The sequence below is a fragment of the Carcharhinus amblyrhynchos genome, chromosome 7, assembly GCF_965287045.1.
Source record: "Carcharhinus amblyrhynchos chromosome 7, sCarAmb.v2.hapA, whole genome shotgun sequence".
NCBI lineage: Eukaryota > Metazoa > Chordata > Chondrichthyes > Carcharhiniformes > Carcharhinidae > Carcharhinus > Carcharhinus amblyrhynchos.
The window spans coordinates 96,564,286-96,584,290 of NC_137330.1; the positions used below are offsets into that span (position 1 = coordinate 96,564,286).

The 20,005-nt window shown below is 39.1% G+C and overlaps 1 protein-coding gene across 1 annotated transcript in view; it reads right to left on the bottom strand.

Moving 5' to 3' along the window:
• The window catches only part of ascc3 (activating signal cointegrator 1 complex subunit 3), a 522,713-nt gene extending 503,764 nt beyond the window's left edge, over positions 1–18,949 (bottom strand). Inside the window, exons 1-3 of the mRNA XM_080192820.1 lie at positions 18,873–18,949; positions 12,577–12,726; positions 6,408–6,555 (exon numbers count right to left, since the gene is read on the bottom strand). Coding sequence (XP_080048946.1) covers positions 6,408–6,555; positions 12,577–12,666 — 238 coding nt within the window. The 5' untranslated portion in view covers positions 12,667–12,726; positions 18,873–18,949. The remainder of the gene's footprint in view (positions 1–6,407; positions 6,556–12,576; positions 12,727–18,872) is intronic.
• Between the last annotated feature and the right edge of the window lie 1,056 nt (positions 18,950–20,005).

The window sequence follows — 20,005 nt, forward strand, 5'->3', positions numbered from 1 at the left end:
TCATTGCAGCAATAAAGCCATGGAAAACAAAAACGCAAATTAATTTACCTCTCTCTCCCTCAGCGCTGTCTGGATTGAAGTGATTCAGTTGTTCATTTTGGACTTCACCATCCAATTTTGTTTATCCAAGACCAAGTTGTTCTTGGTTCAGAAGTCTATTGTACATCTGAACACAATCTTTTACATTTACATTTTCTTTTCCAATCGTTCTGATTATTTGCTGTTCATATTTGACTTGCATGGAAACTGGAAGCAGGAGTAGGCCATTCTACCCTTTGAGCAGAACATTTTGGCCTTAGCTACTTTCTGATTTAACTTTTTAATATTCAGCTTTTTGGATTTATCCCCCATTTGAAAGCATATGTACATAGGGCCGAGTCGTGCATACTTCGAGTCATATGCAATTCCATATTTTTGTGTTTTTCTTTTAAAAAATGTTGCTTTTATAGCCATAATCACATTCTTTGTTATTCTTTCTTTATTTGCTATGCAAGTGCTGCTTCTTAATCCAGTTTTAAACTGTGTATTTCATGTATATTACAGTTCCACCTTCTATAAAAAGGGAACTATTTAAATGCAAGCTATTAAGTTTAAAATTCTTTACCTTTGGGCAAGTTTTGGGATATATATATAGGACAGTTTAAAACTTTATCAGAATATATTATTGTCTGCATGTGGCCTAAGAATTCTACCATTTCAACAAACAAACTATATAAAAGCTCTCAAGACGTAATTACTGAATTTTAGACACTGTAACTGAAGTTCTATACATCTGAAAGCAGCAGTTGTTTGACTTCAGAAGATCTTTCAACAAAGTGGCTCTGAAATTTACACTAATGCAAAATGCATGTCACCTTGAGCACATCATGACCTTGGATGAAATGTGTCAAAGTAATTGTTTTATAAAAGCATAAAGATAGCCACCTAATAAGCTTAGTACACTTGTTGTAAGGAACACAATGCACAGTAAGTGAATCTGCTAAATAAACTGTACAAAAAATGAAGATTTTTAAACTATAAATCTTTTATAAATGGCAAATAACCTTGAATTTTTGAAAGAGACAGTGCATCAAACAAAGTGCATTGATTGCTCTTTGCTGGAGGGTTCAGAACCATATCTGACCCATTCCTGCATATCATTCATCTGCTTAACAGCTTAAAAGGTCTTCTGTGCAAATGTAGCACTACGTTGGCCAGAGAAAATTGTGTTACGTTAATCATTTAAAAAAGAACCGTAAACTTTAATATTCAAAGCTTTACCTTGCTGCCTTTGCTGATTACCTAACAGTACCACAGCAACACTGTATTTCATATCTATATAATTAAAAGTCTTGGATTAATTGTAAGTCTGTTGCATCATGCTTTTTAAAAGCATCATAAATATGCAGGAAAGAATTTAATGATAGGCTTCTGAAATAAGAACTTATCCGCTTATGAGCAAAATACGCGCTTGACTAAACGAAGAAAATGAAGAGCATTTTGATTCATTTGTTATCTACCAATGAGGACTCAATGGACAGGAGAAAAATGAGAAAATAACTTCATTTTTCTTCAATGTCTATTAACTAAGCATCACAAAACTAACTACGTTGCACAAATCATTTCTTAATTTTCATGTGCCGTATTCTTTTGTAATGCTAGGAATTAAAAACATGCAAAATTCTGCTGAAATAAAGGCCACAATTTCTGAACCCGTTCGCCACAGATGCAAATCCTGCTATGGCCGCTAACTCTCACAAGAGGGCCATAAAGGGATTTGTAGTGCTGAGATCTCAGTTTGAGATCTTGCCCACCCCTGCCAGCATGTAATCAGGTTCAGGCCCAAAGAGGGCGTGAACCTGATTGCCATAAATTTAAATATATTATAATATTCCTGCCCTACCCCATCAAACTACTTAAGAATTCAAATTTTGCCATCTGCCATGCTGGGATTCAAACTTGAATCCTTAGACCATTACCTTGAATCTCTGGATTATTCGTCAAGTGACAATACCACTACTCCAGCACCTCAGCCTCAAACCGTCGACCCCTTTAGGTAATATATCCCAGCCTACTCAATCTTTCTGCATAGGACAAACCTTAATCCCACAAATCAGATCAGTGAAACTTTGCTGCACTCTCTCCAAAACAAGTATATCTTTCCTTGGGTAAGGAGTCCAAAGCTCCTAGTGTGAAAGTACATGATTCAGAGCACAGCATAGGAGAGGTAGAATATTTTGAACAAATATGAGGGAGAAAGCTTTATTCAGTTTGAGCAGCTGAATAAAAAATCTACATGAACAGTATTTGGGATGAGATTTGGTTTATGCCGCTCAAGAAAACTGTATTAGATTATGTTGCGAGATGCAATGATGAGCTGCCAACTTCAAGCATTTGGACTAAATCAGTCAGCTCCATTTAGACTATGACATGACCAAGACATTGGACAGTGTTCAATGCTTTTTTTGTCTTCACATGCACACCAGCTTTAAATAGTGTAGAACGATTACAAATAACATTCAATTCTCCAGTCTAAGATTATATCCATAACTATTTATATTACAAAACAAGGCACAAAGTGTTGTCAACAGGTGATGGGGCATTCAACCCAGTGGCTGAAGTCAAAGTGATGTAGTACGAAGGAGATGGCAGTCACCGTCTTCTTTTTGGCTGTTTTCCACATAAGAAATTATGGCGAAATGTTTGTTTTAAAGATTTACTTTTATTTACTCAAGCAAGCAAAACAAAAGACAAAAGGTAAAAGCTAGTTAAGATGCTCATGAGCTTTGCTGTTGCCATCACAGACTGTGGCTAATAAGCATGTTGTTTATTTATCTCATGAACAAAAAACACCTCAACTATTAGAACGGAAATCGTTTGATTTGTTTTTGAACAAAGGGGTACAAGGTACAAGATACACGATACACAAGGCAAGTGTGCAGGCCGGGTATTTTTAAACAGGAAAACTGCAAGAACAGTTAGGTTTTTATGCAAGGGCTTTTGTCAAGTTTGGAAGCACTAAAGGAACAGTTTGAAGTCATATACTTAAACGAAGTATGTACGATCCCCTGATGTAGGGGCAGCGTGATGACATATTCTTCATTTTGTCTTATTGCAGGAATTTGTACTGTTTGAATTAAGTGAGTTCAATCATAACTCATTCTATGCAATCACCTCACTGTGAAATAAAGTATCTTATTGATTCATATTAGGATTATCTCACCAAGTGTTTGCCTGGTCTGCCTTTGCAATAATTGAAGCAGTGGACATGTAAAATACATGAATTGATTGGTACGGCACAGTGGCACAATGGTTAGCACTGCTGCCTCACAATGCCAGGGACCCTGGTTCAGATCACTGTCTGTGTGGAGTTTGTACATTCTCCCTGTGTCTGTGCGAGTTTCCTCTGGGTGCTCCAGTTTCCTTCCACAGTCTAAAGATGTGCGGGTTAGGTTGATTGGCCATGCTAAATTGACCCTGGTGTCAGAGGGATTAGTAGGGTAAATGTTTGGGGTTATGAGAATAGGATCTGTGTGGAATTGTGATCAGTTCAGACTTAATTCAGATTACAACATGGCACAGTTGTTAATGCCTCAGATTATACTGTGTTACAAAGATAGTGTAGTGTGACTCAACTTGCACACAAGTGTTCAAGTTTCTCATATGAGCAACTGTTACTACCGAAGTAACAGATTTTCATAAGTGTCTATACAGAAAATCCAATAGTCTTGTACCATCGACTTGTTGGTTATATTTGTCTATTCTTCTCTTAGCAGTGCATTTGTGGTTCTTGCTGTTATTTCAGTGCATCATTGTCAAGGAATTTTTTTCTCATTAACAGAAATCCATTTTAGCAAGCAGCACATCGGGCCATAAGAAAAGCCCACAAAAATAAGTTGTTTGAGAGAGAAAACAATAAACTTATTTGCATCTTATTTTATAAAGTAGCATCACAAATGCAGCTATGCTGCCTGTACTTTTCTATTTTTACCTCATCCATAATATATTGCTTCACTGGTTTTAGTATACAATATTGGTGACAAAACCATGATCACGCTTCATCTGAGCGAGATTTTAGTAACCCAACTTCACATTCCAGGTTCCATAATGTTCATGAACAATGGCACAGAAAAATTAAATACTTGCTTAGCAGTACATGATGTGCTGTGTCAAATCAGCAATCTCAAACCTGACCTGTGAACTAATAAGGAGCATCTGTACCTGCTGCAGAGGATGGAAATTGATGCAGAGATTTTCTTGCTTTAATGGAGAAACTTGCTGAGACAAAAATGAAGCTGTGGTTTATGCCTTTTACACAAGGCTTTTACCGGCTGGAGAGCACTCAACGTCACATTAACTTACACATTTGTTCATTCTATGATACTGCCAAGGAGGAATCCTCCTATGCATCCTGGAGTGACTCCAACCAAAGAATTGATCCAGTCATGGGACACTGGAACTCCATACTATTAACTAAAGATTTAGAGGGCAGTCTAGTTAAATTTCCATAAGTCTTTTGTTTTCCAATGTAAAGTAGGGGTGGTTACCAATATGAAGATAATATCCCTTTTCAAGCTGGAGGGATAGATTTTTGCTACTTTTAGAAAACAGTGGTTTGTTTGAAGTTTGAGTATACTCGAATGTCATCTTTCTGAATACATTATAAAGAGCTATTTCACATGTTCAAAATATCCCAAATGCTTCACTGCCAGTTAAATTTTGGAAGAGTAGTGCATGTTTTAATGTAATGCTTACATTACAACATGTCACTGTTGTGATATAAGCAAGTGCAGCAGCCAATCTGAATTATTATACAATAGCATATAACTCTATATGGTCACATCTGACTAGTTTCTTTCAAGGTTGAAGTGCCATATTTTAAGGATCTTCCTCATGGTTCTTTGACCAAATATTTGAATACCTTCCCCTGTATCTTGACTAGAAGTCAAGTCAAGGAGACTAGAAGTCAAGTCAAGAAGACTAGAAGTCGACAGTCAAGTCATGGTTAAAACAGAGCACTGTACAGCTGTAGATATAATAAACCGTTGTGTCCACAAATTTATTACAAATTAAGTATTCACTGAACAAACGTAACTTCACAGAATATCAGACCCAGGTATTTCACAGAATGCCAAAATAATCCTAGATACGCCACTGTTATTCATTATTCAGGAAATTTTAAAACATTTTACAAAATATTTGCTTTGTTCACCATTTACAATGAAATCAAATACATTAAATTGATGTGTTTACGACTTTGCTGATAATCACTAACAATTGAAAGTGTTCCTGTGAACAGTACCTGTTAACAATATTCGTGTTTTTCAAGTTTTGGTTGAAACTCTGATCTCTGCTAAGTTAACTGATCACAACTAGGACAGTGTTAGGAGATTTACAATCAGCCTCAGTACCCAAGATGAGAAAGAGAGAGTATTTAAAAAATCAGATACAGCTATCATTCCCATTCATTATTCAGAATCCCTGAAAGCAATGTGTGTGCCATGCATATATGGATATCAAGCAAAAGCAAAAACAGCCTCGACTGTGATATTTCCCACTATCAAATAATCTACTGACACTTGCAAGCGAAATGATGCTGTATCTCCTGAAGATGACCCATTACATTAGACATCAAGGGTGGGCAAAATGTTAATTTTTGAAATTGGGATGGCACGGTGGCACAGTGGTTAGCACTGCTGCCTCAGCGCCAGGGACCTGGGTTTGATTCCCGGCTTGGGTCACTCTGTGTGGAGTTTGCACATTCTCCCTGTGCAAACTGCGTGGGTTTCCTCTGGGTGCTCCGGTTTCGTCCCATAGTCCAAAAGATGTGCTGGTTAGATACATTGACCCAAACAGGTGCCTGAGTGTGGCAACTAGGAGAATTTCACAGTAACTTCATTGCAGTGTTAATACAAGCCTCACTTGTGACTAATAAATAAACTTCAAATTTTGGTCAATATTGGAAAAATTTCTGATCCACTCATAATAAAATGAAAGTTTGAGAGAATTCTCTTCATTTATAGAATTACTTTATTCACAGATGTGTAAATTGGGACACCTTTAAAATTCCAATACATCTCCCACCCTCGGAATATGAGCAGCAAAAGGGCAAAGAATAGAAAATCGTGAAAACACCACTGCCCCTGAATCACACACCATCCTAACCTGGACATTCCCTTCATCATAACTGGATGAAAATTACAGAATTCACTATTGTGGTACCATAAAATTACAGTAGTTCAAAAAGTAAGATGACTATCAATGTCAACTTCTTGGGGCAACCAACTATAAGTAATAAGTCATCTCCCACATTTTTTTTAAGAGCTCATACTTCACTGAAAGAAATTGTGATCCAGTACACATTCTCCTTTTTAAGAAAAACATTATGCAAAGATTTAACAACAAGCAGAATCTCTATATTGACTTACCAAGTTGTCTGGCAGCTTTTAAGAGATTTGTCACATTTTCACTAACATTTTGATGCTCATTCTGTGCCACTTTCTCAACTAAATGGGTTATATCTTTCCAGGTCAACTCTGCTTTGCAAGAATGGTCTTTCAGCTTTGATCTTTTGACCTGTGAATGGTATGTTGAAAAACAGATAAAAATTAGGTAACAGGTAACCACATAATCTCCATCCAGTAAACAAAAAACAGATCCTAAAAATAAATAACATCCCATACAAACAGATGTCAACAATTTTTACTTGCACTCATCAGGGTATATTGCCAGAATACCAATTTAAGAGGAAAACAACAATTTATGCTGTACAAGGAGAGTGCTGTTTGGTTGGCAAGCAGATTTTGATCGGCAGAGCTGTTGCCATGAAGGGTCTAACAAGAATTGTGGGTTGAAGGGAACATATTCACAAAAACAGCCAATGTCGGCCTTTTAGCTAGCCCATCGTAACATTTTGCAGCCCCTGTAGCCACCTCTTATTTGCTCCTGGGAGTGGTAGACCCGACACCATCCTGCATCAGTTGATGGTGACTGGCAGTTAACTAACAATAATCATTGTAAAATCTAAAACGCTGGAACTTCAATTTCGAGGGCCGAAGGGCCTGTACTGCACTGTAATATTCTATGTTCTACATTCATATTTGTGAGGAAAATATAGTTTAAAGATTATAAATATGTGAGCAGTCATTTCTGCACTAACAAACGTACAGCAACAGAATTTTAACTGTATTGTTCATGCAATTGTGTAGCCATTAATCGACAGCTATTTTGTCTCCCCTATTTTAAGGAAATAGCCTAAAGTGCCTTTATTCAGTTGTAATACGATTAATTAAAACTGCAGACTTCCACAAAAAGTGCTTCATGTTTTCAATTAAACATAGTTCAGGCAAACAAGAACTAAAAAAACGCAAAGTGTTGATATTTAATTATGAAAGTAGATACACTGCTATTTGTATACTGTCATCGGTATACAAAACCTAAAATTCAAAGAGAAATAAAATGGTAGATAGATTCTCAAACATAGCTTCCTTTCAAATGGCAAATATTTGCTCCATTTAGCAAAGCATTCTGCAAGCATCCTGGATATATGACTTAGCAATGCTACCAATTATATGCATTTACCAAGAAAACAAGAATGCATTTGGGTTAATCGGGTTTCAGATGTCACTTCATGAACAGAACTCAAGTTCAAGGACTACTCATGCTTTTGTTATGAATCATTATGTATCACAATTTGCAGTCACTAACTAGTACAGAACTTGAACACTGTTGAAAAGAGAGAAGTGTTGCTGAAGCTTTTCACTTTGCATTCATCAGGACAAAAGCAAGAATGCCAAATTTCAAATTATATAACAATTAATACTTCAGGAAAAAAGGGGTGCAGATTGCTTTGGCAAGTCAACACTAATTGGCCATTGTGCAGCAATGGAGAAAGCAAAGGTTTCTCAGGTTTCTCATAATCCAAATAAGATGGAAAGCTTGAACATATTCTTTTTTTTTTGCAGAAAACTGGTCCCTGCATACGAATGAATGTTACTCCTTGCCAGCAGAATTGAGCCATGGTACGAGCCTCACTGATTATCTAAAATTGGTTGTTAGTATGTTTATCAGCATGCTTACAATTGTCCCGCAGTGCTGCCAATTAGCAAATCACATTTACCATTTGACTGTTCTGTGTATTGCAAGCACAGATTGGTTGAATATGATCTGTACACTACCTGTAACGAATAGCTAGAGGAACATATTGTTTGGTTCAATTAGCCATTCATTGGGATGTACAGTCTACATACTGACTAGCACTGAAGTTCAGACTCAGGGCAGAATACTTCAGCCTCCTTCATCCCGAGACTGTAAAATCCTGCCCGATGTCACTGGACCTTCCCACGGTCCGCTCTCACCCGCTTCGATTCCCATGGCAGGCGGGGCAGCTAAATTCTGGCCATAACGTTGCTCAATTTACCAAAGTTCCATAATCACTGCATTAAATACGCTGATCACATCCAGACATAGAGTTCTTTGTCAGTCTTTCACCAAAATGTTTGAGCAGCCTTGATTTTTTTTTGTTCACTGCCAAAAGTGAAAATGCAGCCAAGATAGCACAGACTGGGCACTCCAACTATGGGATATGTTTGACTTTTAACAACTAGCTATTTGCAAAATACTTAAAAAGGCAGAACATCTCGCACAAGAATGCACAAGAAGTACTTTCTAAGATGTACTCAATCCTTTTCAAATGGTCATTCATTTGCTATTGAAGCGAAAATTACAAAAAGTAAAACAATTTGCATTTATATAGTGCCTTTAACACAAAAAGCATCCAACAGTGACCTACAGAAAGAGAAGGAAAACAGATAAAAGATATAGGAAAAAAAAACACACACAGTGGGAAGGTTAAGCAGGGATGAATGAAGGTCTGACTGAAAAGGTAAGCTTTCAGAAAAAAAAGTAGAAAGAGAAGCATGGCTGTAGAGGATATCAGCAAGGAATCCCAGAGAGTGGATCAAGCCTGATGAAGGCTCTACCAACAACTGTGGGCTGAAGGAAACATTATTCATAAAGGAGCCAATGCTGGTCTTTTAACTAGCCCATCTTGACACTTTGCAGTCCCTATGGCCATCTCTGATCTGACAGTAGTGGGCCTGGTGCCATCCAGCACCCACCCCCAACAGAACAAAGATCCTGCCAGTTGAGCAATTTTCCCTGAGGTGCGTATTGGGAATTGGGAGATTCCCATACTCAGCGCACCCGCCTGAAGAGTGAAAATCCAGGCCATAGTTGGTTGGGATAAGGCACTAAGATAGATTTTTGGAGGGATAGGCATAGAACTGCAAAACAGAAAGGAAAGGACTTTAGAGGGCTTTAAAAGGAAAGGGAGATTAGAGCTGGGATAGTAAATGGAGAGAACAGGCTGCCTGTTCAGTGCAGAACAGAGGAGCTGTTATTTGGAATGTAATCAGTTATGGTGGCAGGTGGAAATGGTGAATTAAAAACAAAAAGGCAAACACACTCACAAGCACAAAGAGAAATAAAGGAAAGGACAGAGAGAGAGAAGCATAAGCAAGTACATTTTTTTTAAATTGCACATCACTTTGGAAGTTTTTTTTGCATTATATACTGGTAGTAGTTACAGCAAGAATACTGGTGAGCATGCTGGTAGATATATTTAATACACGTGGTTCTTTGTGAAAATTCAATTTCTCTTTCTGGGACTTTCTGCCACAGAAGTCTAACTTGTTCAAGAAAATACTTAAATTCCAGAGTCTCATTAGGTCAAGTGGGTCTCGGGGCTACAATGCTCAATTGGACCATTAAGGAGACAGCTATCAGTCTCTGAACTAAAAATAACTAGGACTGTGACTTCAGACTAACCTGGAAGACAATCATTTCAACAAAGCCAAAGGGAAATGCTGTTAATACTATTCTAAACAATCCATCTTTTACAACAAAAAACAGTCTACAATTTCCAAACTGCCTATAGGACAGAAAAGTGGGGCCTGGTGAGTTAGAACAGCGATCCTTTTCAAAGAGTTGTCTATGGAGTTCATTGTAGAGGTTCATCGAGCTATTAAAATAAATCAGAACTGTTGGCAGATGGCACGTAATTGATGCAGGTTAAGTCCAAAAGAACAGTATCCCTGGCCACAAGTTCTCAAGTCTGGCTAAATTTCCAAAACTTAGTACTGGGACTGGAGAAGCTGCCAATGTAACAATTTCATCAGAAGTGGGAAAAAATGGATAAATCAGGAAATAGTGATCCAATTAATCCACCAGTTGTATAACATAATAGGAACAGCAGTAGGCCATTCAGCCCTTGAAGCCACTCTGTTATGCATTGAGATGGTGCTTGATCTTCTACTTCAGCAAAATATTCCAACCTTATCCCAATTTCTTTTGATGTTTTTAATATAAATCTATCAACCTCAGTCTGAACATACTCATCGACGCTGAGGCAAAGAAATTCAAGGGTCCATCACCCAATGACTGAAAAAGGTCTCTCTTTATCTCAATCATTAATGGCTTGTCCTTATACTGAGACTGTGTCCCCAAGTTCTAGATCCCCCAGCCAAGGAAAACACCCTTTCTGCATGTACTCTATTAAGCCTAACCATAAATTGTGGGGAAACTCTTAAGAATTCATAACTTGAGACAAAATTAGTCAATATTTGAGAAATGCTTGTGTTTATCAAGAGTAGCCACCATGGATTTGCTAAAAGCAATTTGCATTTGAAAAATTGAATAGAGGTTTTTATTTAAGAACTGACCTACTGGGTTATTATAGAGAAGGTTGTCTATATGGATCTGAAAGTATTTTATAAGGTGTCTCAGAATAGAAAAAAAATTGATAAAAAACTAGCTGGCTAACAAGAAACAGCAATGTATTTTAAAAGGCCTTTGCCAAGACCCATTTTCTCCCCGTGTTTATGGTTGATTCGGACTTAGGCTTTGTGCAAAACAACCACCAAACTTGGAAACCATCAGGAAAATAAGGAAAGATGTATTAAATTTCAAGCTGTTTCTGGGAATGGGAAAATGCATTTTATTGTGAAGAAATCAAGTTTTAGAATGAATAAGATACACTCAATAGAAAGATATAGAAAGGTGCAGATCAACATAAAAACATACATTCCAGACAAATAAAACTCTACAAAAAAGTATTTTGACAGCTAAGAATCAGGGTATCAAGAACTAAAATAAAGATGATGATTTTACAAAATAGTACAAAAAATTGAATGGACTGCGGTTATTGAAGTTTTAAATGCCCTAGTCTAGGAAGGACATTACAGCCATATTAAGTGCACACAGCAGATACATCAGGCCGCTCCTGAGAAGAAAAATATGGTTAAGAGGAGAAACTGGAGGTACAATTTAAACATAAATGAGTATGAGGAGATTTAATAGAGGATTTTAAACAAAATGAAGAATTATTTTCTCTGAAGTGGTGACAAGGAGTTACCAATTTAAAATTTTCAGAGCAAGGTTAGGGGGAATTTCTCAAAGGTTGCTGAAACACGGAATATTTTGCTATAGCAAGCAGTTCATTCAAAGACTGTGCCACTTTTAAGTAAAAACAGGAGAAATACTTCTTTATTAGAGACAAATTAGGGTTTAAGGATAAATTGAGACCAGATGAGGAGGTTTGGATTGCTCAAATAAAGCAAATAGCACCAATATGATGGATAAACAACTTCTTCCTGTACTTTAAGCTTCTCTGAGGTAAATACAAGTTTTTTGGTGCAGCGGGTGGCAGCCCTGCCTCTGAACAGAAGTTGTGGATTCAATTCCCACTCAAGGACTTGATAATCAAAGAAGGTGCATAGTGTGACCGAACACATTGTGAATCAACTTGTAAATTCTTCCTACATAAGCCACCAGCAGGCAGTAGAGATCCAGAGTGCCATAAGGCCAATAAATGCAAAGGCATCGAATTAAGAGGACATGCTTGGGCTTATTGTACTGCCCAATATGCTAATATCCAGATTCGTGTGTGAAGAACAGCCATTTAAGTTTAGCTTCCTGAATGTCGCCTGCATGTACAGAATTGCAATAACAGGAAGAATCACCTTCTTCACAAAACAAGAAAGAAAACACAACATAAACACTCTCTCCACCACCAACTCCCAAATAATGTTCACGTATTACAAATGAAAGCAATAACCTGCAGTCCTTTGCAGACTACAATTATGTCTCAATTCAAATAAGTGAGAAGGCACAGATTTGTACTGTCTCAGTTATTCTGGAGGGAATTGTTCAGTAAGCAAACCATTTCTTTCACCCTATTTTCCAAGGAAAAATGAGCAGGAATTCATAACCTCAAAAAATGAAGAACGTGTGCATTTCAAATTTGCAAGTGCTCATTAATTTAGCGCTTGTACAGTTTATAGATAATGACTTGATTAAACAAAAGTCCTAAAAAGCCTTCTTCAGGGATTTATGTATAAATTGAAATTGCAAAATCTGTCTTGTTCGTCTTTACTGTCGAAATCTAGATACAGTTTTCAAAGAGTTAAGTTGTACTTGCACTAAATATTGTAATGTAGACATGGTCTTATCACTGAAATGGTCTCTGGGATGCATTTGTCTTTACTTGATTTTAAACTAGATCAGACTGAAATGGAAAATGTAATTGCAAAAACCCACCATCATCTCTGAAGAATCTGCAATATATTCATCTTGTCTAGTGACATTTGAAAAGGAGCGCAAAGCTCCTGTTAGACGAGGTAGTTCCATTTAATCCAGACTCACTGATCCATAGGAAGGGTATCAAATTGCTACCGGGATTTGCAAAATCTGTAGGCAGAACAAGAATGGAAAGAACTTGAAACTATTCAACTGAGATAGCGAGTTTCTCAAATAAGGAAAATATAAACTCAGGCAGTTATAGCTAGAATAGTTGAATCGCTATGTAATGGAAACATAATATAAGGTACACAAAGAGATACATTAAAAACCAGAACATGGACTAATTCTATTTCTTTTTAAAAGGTGTATGAATGCTAGAACTGATTAGATGCAAGAATGATACAACCAAAATTAATTTACTAACATGGGACCAAATATTCACGCACTTGAGTTAATATGTTACAGAAGAAAAGATCAAACTCTCATTTTGTTTTTAAAATAATACATTATCTGTGCCTGATTTTGGAAGCTGAGGACCTAAAAAAAACACTTGCTGCATGTATTCAGAGGATTTGATTTTCAATGTAGTTAAGTTGAGCTGCATACATCCTCAACTCTAGATTTTGCAGTATTCTGGCTGCCAAACCCAATCCTGAAGGGACCAAGAGCAGCTGACTCAGATATATAAAAAAGCAATTGTATTGCATTTTAAAACAGAAAACAACCTGTGCTAAAGTTAGCTTTGAAAATGAAGAATGGCATTCAGGCCCTCTGCAACGTACAACCAATTACCTCCAATTATGTTCACTCAGTCACGTTATCTGAACAGCACTATACTTATGACATTAAACATTTTTAATAATTTACCTTACATTTGTAACAACATTCTTTCAAATGGTCTAATGCAGAAAGACAGTTGGGGCATTATCAAACTACAAAATCCCAGGCTCAATTTTTAGTCTGCACCAAATCAACTAATTCAGAATGTGACAAATGACCTTAATATACTGGACAAGTGAGAAAACCAATATCAGCCATGACTCTCAACCCGGATGCTGAAAAATGTGCGTATGTGGACATCAGTTGATGCCCTCCATCATCAAATACCATGCAACACCGATGATGAATTTTATGCACTTAGTCCCTGCTGGACTAGGAACTCAATTCACTTGTTAACGAGCTTTTCCATGACTACTTCCCTCTGCCACATCATTGGCATCCGCGTCCAGGTTCCTAGTCAGGGAGGGAAGGCAAGATGTTCAAAACCTTTGAGAGTTCCAAATTTTTCTCAGTTCTGCTAAAGAGTCACAGTCTCTCCAGACGCTGCCAGTTCTGCATTTATAAAATTTTTTTTTGTTTTCCAGGTATGAATGGAAATGGCCAAAGAGCAGCAGAAACATAGTTCCCTTCAGCCTGGAGACAGTGCACCAAGAAGATCTGGAATTTCAGGAGGGGAGGAATGGTGTGGCATAACACTTACAGGTGCAGAGCCTCATATTCTGACTTCACCTGCATTCTCCTTCACAGAACTCCTCAGGCAATACATCTTGCAGCTTTATTTTCTGTCCCCTGTTCTAATATTTTATGTGATTCAGTTTCAAATTTTGTTTGCTACAGTTCTTGCAAAGCACCTTGGGACATTTTATTAAGGGTACTATAAAGCGGAGGAGGAAATGTTTGGCATCTTGAAAGTGAACGAACCACCGTGGCCAGATAAAATGCATCTCAGGTTGCTAAGGGAAACAAGAGAAGACATAGCAAAGGCTCTGACCACTTTCCAATCCTCTCAGGCTACAGACATATTGGCAGAAACCTGCTAACACTGTTGCAGTAAATTTAAAGAGGCAGAAGGGCTAGCTTAAGTAATTGCAGGCCAATCAGCCTTAGCTTGGCAGTGAGCAAATTACTAGAATCTCCTAAAGGAGACAGAAATCATTATTTAGAAAGACACAGATTAATTGAAGACAGAATGGATTTAAGACAAGATAATGTCTGACTAACTTAATTGCAATTTTTGAGGAAGTAACAAGGATGGCTGATAAGGGCAGGAAACTGGTGCAGTCAACATGAGTTTTAGCAAGGCTTTTGACATGGATCCAGAGAACAGGTTGATCAGTAAATCCAAAGCCCATGGAATCAAGATAGACTGGCATTTGGGTCATGATTAACAGGATGGTTTGGAAAAAAAGATTATAGTCAACAGGCATCGTGATTGGAAGGTTATCTCACTCAGTGTTTAGTCCCCTGCTATGAAATGGCCATGTACTGATGCTGAGGAAGGGAGCTATAGACTGCAGGAAAATAACGATGGATTAGTCAAATGGGCAGAAAAGTGACACAATGAATTCAATCTAGAGAATTGAGAGGCAACGCATTTGAAAAGGAGTAATGAGACAAGAGAATTTTCCATTGATGGTTGCATTCTGAAAAGCATAAAGAAAAAGAAGTTTGAAGTGTATGTCTATATATCCTTGAAAATAGCAGGACAGATAAACATGGTGGTCAAGGCATACAGGGATACCTTAGATTATTAAGCAAGGAGATTATGTTTGAGCTGTATAAACATCAGTTAAACCTTACTTAGAGTACTCTGCACCGTAGCACGCTGCAGCTTTTCACCTTTCAAATAATAATCCCTCCTACTATTATTTCTATCAAAGTGGATAACCTCACATTTGCTAACATTATACTCCATCTGCCAGGTCCTCGCCCACTCATTCAGCCTATCTAGATCTCTCTGCAGACTTTCCACACCTTCCACGCAATTTGCTTTTCCACTTATCTTTGTGACATCAGCAAATTTCATTACCCTACACTCAGCCCCCTCCTCCAGATCGTCTATGTAAATGGTAAACAGTTGAGGCCCCAGTACCGATCCCTGCGGCACTCCACTAGTCACCAACTGCCAACCAGAATAGCAGCCATTGATTCCAACTCTCTGCTTCCTATTAGACAACCAATCCTCTATCCACGCTAACACCTTACCCCCAACTCCGTGCACCCTAACCTTTTGCAGCAGCCTCTGTGAGGCACCTTATCAAACGCCTTCTTTTAGATTTCTAAAATCTAGAAACACCACATTCACTGGTTTCCCTCTGTCTACCGCACTAGTCACATCCTCGTAGAAATCCAATAAATTCATCAACGACTTCCTCTTCACGAATCCGTGCTGCGTCTGCTTGATCAAACCATTCTTTTCTTGGTGCCTCGCTATTTCTTCTTTGATGAAGGATTCTAGCATTTTTCCAACTACGGACATTAAATTAACCAGCCTATAATTCTCTGCCTTTTGTCTGCTAACTTTTTTAAACAGCGGCGTAACATTCGCCGTTTTCCAATCTTCCGGCACTTCCCCAGAGTCCAGCGAATTTTGATAAATAATTACTAAGGCATCCGCTATCACCTCTGCCATTTCTTTCAGAACCCTGGGATGCATTCCATCCGGTCCCGGGGACTTGTCTACCTTCAGTCCCGTTAGTCGATCAAGCACTACCTCTCTAGTGACAGTAACTGCATTAAAGGACCTCATCTCCTACCATCCTTCTATCTTTAATACTCGGCAAGCTATTTGTGTCCTCCACCGTGAAGACTGACACAAAAAACTTATTTAAAGCCTCTGCCATTTCCTCGTTACCCACCGCTAAACGCCCCCTCTCATCCTCCAAGGGTCCAACATTCACTCTAGTCAGTCTCCTCTTCATATATTTGTAAAAACTTTCACTATCATTCTTTATATTTAGAGCTAGTTTAGCTTCATACTCTATCTTTCCTTTCTTTATCGCTTTCTTAGTCATTCTTTGTTGTTTTTTAAATCTTTCCCAATCTTCTAATCACCCACTATTTTTAGCCGCTCTGAACGCATCAGCTTTTAATTTAATACTCTCCTTTATTTTCTTCGATAACCACGGCTGGTTATCTCTTCTCTTACAGTCCTTCTTTACCATCAGAATATATTTCTGCTGAGTACCAAAAAAGATCTCCTTAAAAGTCCTCCACTGTTCCTCAGCCATCCTACCAACCAATCTGCACCCCAAATCTACATTTGCTAATTCCGCCCTCATCTTATCATACTCCCCTCTGTTCAAACAGAGTACACAGGTTCGGGACCCTACTTTCTCATCCTCCATCTGCATCAGAAATTCAACCATACTAGGATCACTCTTCCCAAGAGGATCCCTCACAAGAAGATCCCTAATTCTACTAGCCTTGTTACACAGTACCATATAGGGCAGAGAAGAAGTGGAGAATTTTATGAGGAAAGATCAAATGGACTGGGTTAATTTTTAATCAAAACAGAAGATGCTAGGTGTCAAGGCAACAAATAATGAAGGGCTGGATAACATGGATAGGAAGGACCTATGTCCATTAGCAGAGCGGTCAATAGCCAGGTATTTGGTGGAAGGTTTAAAGGGAAGCTAACAGGTAACTTTTCACTCGAGGGTTGAGGGTTTGGAACTCCACCTGAAAGGATGGTAGAGGCAGAACCCTTTATCACATTTAAAAAAAAGCACATGGATCTGTGGACAGGGCTATATATCAAGAACTGAAAAGTGAGATGAGAACAGACAATTGTTATCTTCAGCTGGAACAGACGTGATAGGCCAAATTAAATCATTTATGTAGCAAGTCTATGTTTCTATAAACGTTGTTGGTGGCGAGTCAAGCCAGCTTAGCAATGGTAATTTCTAAAAATTCCAGGATGATGCAACTTCAATGACATGTATTGCCTCAAAATGCAGTGGACAGTGGGTCACTAAATATATTCAACTTTGAATAAGACAGATTTTAGATCTATAAAGGAAATCAAGAAGGGTGACTGACTCCCAGAAAAAAATTTAAAGGATACTTTTGCATCAACATAAACTCATGAGAACAAAAAGGGTAACAGCAAGGAGTGCTGCTCTCCAAGAGCAGGTTTGTGGATGTGGACAGGTGCTGATTGCCCCAGAAACCAAATCAAGACATTTTCAGCAGGTGGCAAGGTTACCATTGCTGCCTGGAACCTAGGTTCAATTCCTGCCTTGGGTGACTGTGTGGAGTTTACACGTTCTCCCTGTGTCTACCTGGGTTTTCTCCAGGTCCTCCAGTTTCCTCCCACAGTCCAAAGATGTTCAGCTTTAGGTAGGTTGGCCATTTTAAATTGTCCCTTTGTGTCCCTAGCTATCAAGGTTGGGGGATTATCAGGACAAATACATGGTGCTATAGGGATCTTGGGTGGGATGATCTGTCCGAAAGTCAGCGCAGACTTGCTGGGCCAAATGACCTCCGTCTGCACAGCAGAGATTCTATGACATGCAAAAAAGTTGGTGCACACATTTACAAACAAAACAATGGCACAGCTGGAACTCTGTCAGATAATAGGCAGAAATATGAAACATTTCCAGAAACTCCAGGACAATTGGTTACCATCGGGTCAAAGGTTATGTTGAGCAGGTAGGAAAGTGGAGTTAAGGCAACAATCAGATCAGCCAAGAATATATTGAAAAGCAGAGCAAGCAAAGTCGAGCCTCCTGCTCTTATTTATACATTGAATGACAGCAAAATTCCCCAATAAGGAAGCCAAGTATTTTAATGGGGTATCTAATCCTACAATGTTTCTCTAATCCTTTAATTAGAAACTGACAAGTTTCCTGTGATCAAACAAATTTAAGCTGCCACAATTCAAAGCTTTCTGATTCAGTAAAATATTTCAAAATATCCAAAGTCCACATAAATCTCAACTGGACTGAAAATTATTCAAGGGCTCAAAGCCACGAACGAAATTTACAACCATCCAAACGGAGATTTATTTATTGTTTATTGTTTTCTTCTGAAGAAAAGAATACATTCAAAACTTGTTTATAAACATCTGGTACATTCCATGTTCCTAAATACAATAATATTGTAAAGGTCGTTTGTTCAACAAAATGAGCCAATTTCCCCAGGTAATGACAGGTTTTTTTTAAGCAGCAGGAGTGTTGACAGATAAATACGTCCGTATTTTCGGTTTCGTTTCCAAACACTCGTGTCCAAGCACCTCCTCACATTAGGAACATTCAGCTGCACCACTCCAGGAAGTGAAGGCTAGAGCATGCGTACTAGGTGCCGCAGCCGCAAAGACCGCCGGGATTTGTAGTTCCCTTGCACCGGCAAACTCAGTTTCTATATAGGCCATGCACACACTAAACACTTTGCTCTGACTGATCTGTCCCCCCTCGCCGACCTAACTCTCCCCCTCTACTAGAACCAGGCCACCCGGCGCGTCAGGCAGTTCTATTCTGCTTTTCTTTAAAGCGCTAATCCACTGTGACCCATTCAGAGGAAGGTACACCTACCCGGTATCAACTCCTCCAACGCTCTCTGACACACACACACCGGCTGAGAGGCCGACTGCTCTAGCAGCCACTGCCGTCACTGCGCGCGTGCCTGAGGGGGCGGGGCCGGACCCTGCGGGAAGGCGGCAGCGGCTGGCGCACGATGACCGCGCCTGCCCTTTGCGTGACGCCTTCGTCGCGGGACGTCATCGGCCCGCGTGACGTCGAAAGGGCTCCGCGGCCCCGTTGGCCTGAGCGTGCGCGCGGCGGAGCTCGGCGCCTGCGCCCTTGCTGAGGGAGAATTGCCGTTATGAGGGTTGTTGGTCACCGTTCAGGCTGTGGGGTGGGCTAACGGTCAGTCTGACAGCAAGGTACTGCCATGTTGGTAATTGAAAGGAAGATGCTGGGAAAAGTCGGCAGGTCTGGCAGTATGTGTGGAACGCAGTAAGAAGTTTCACAACACTAGGTTTACGTCCAACCCGTTTATGTGATAGTAATCCCACAAGCTTTCAGAAACGGTGTTCCTTCGTCAGTTGTGTGGAAGGTTTTGATCAGAGAAGGGCATTTAAAGTCACACGCAGTTCACAGAATACTGATTAGAATGCAAGCATCTGTGGAAGTCATGATGTGGAGATGACGCAGTTGGACTGGGGTAAACACAGTAAGAAGTCTCGCAACACCAGGTTAAAGTCCAACAAATTTATTTGGTAGTAAAAGCGCTTGACTCACCTGACAAGTGCTCCAACAGCTAGTGGCTTTTACTACCCAAATAAACCTCTTGGACTTTAACCTGGTGTCGTGAGACTACTTACAGCACCTGTGGAGACAGAACCAGAGTTTTTAACGTTTCAGGAGTCATAGTCTGTGGCTGTCCTGATTTGAATTGCCTCATTACTGTCACGTGGATTGGGATACAGTGAAAAGTATTGCTTCTTGCGCTGTGCAAACAAAAACATATCATTCATAGAGAAGAAAGGAAAGGGTGCAGAATGTGTTGTTATAGTCGTAGCCAGGTTTAGAAATAGATCAGCTTAATATATGATGTGGAGATGCCAGTGTTGGACTGCAGTGGCCACAGTAAGAAGTCTCACAACACCAGGTTAAAGTCCAACAGGTTTATTTGGAATCACGAGTTTTTGGAGTGCTGCTCCTTC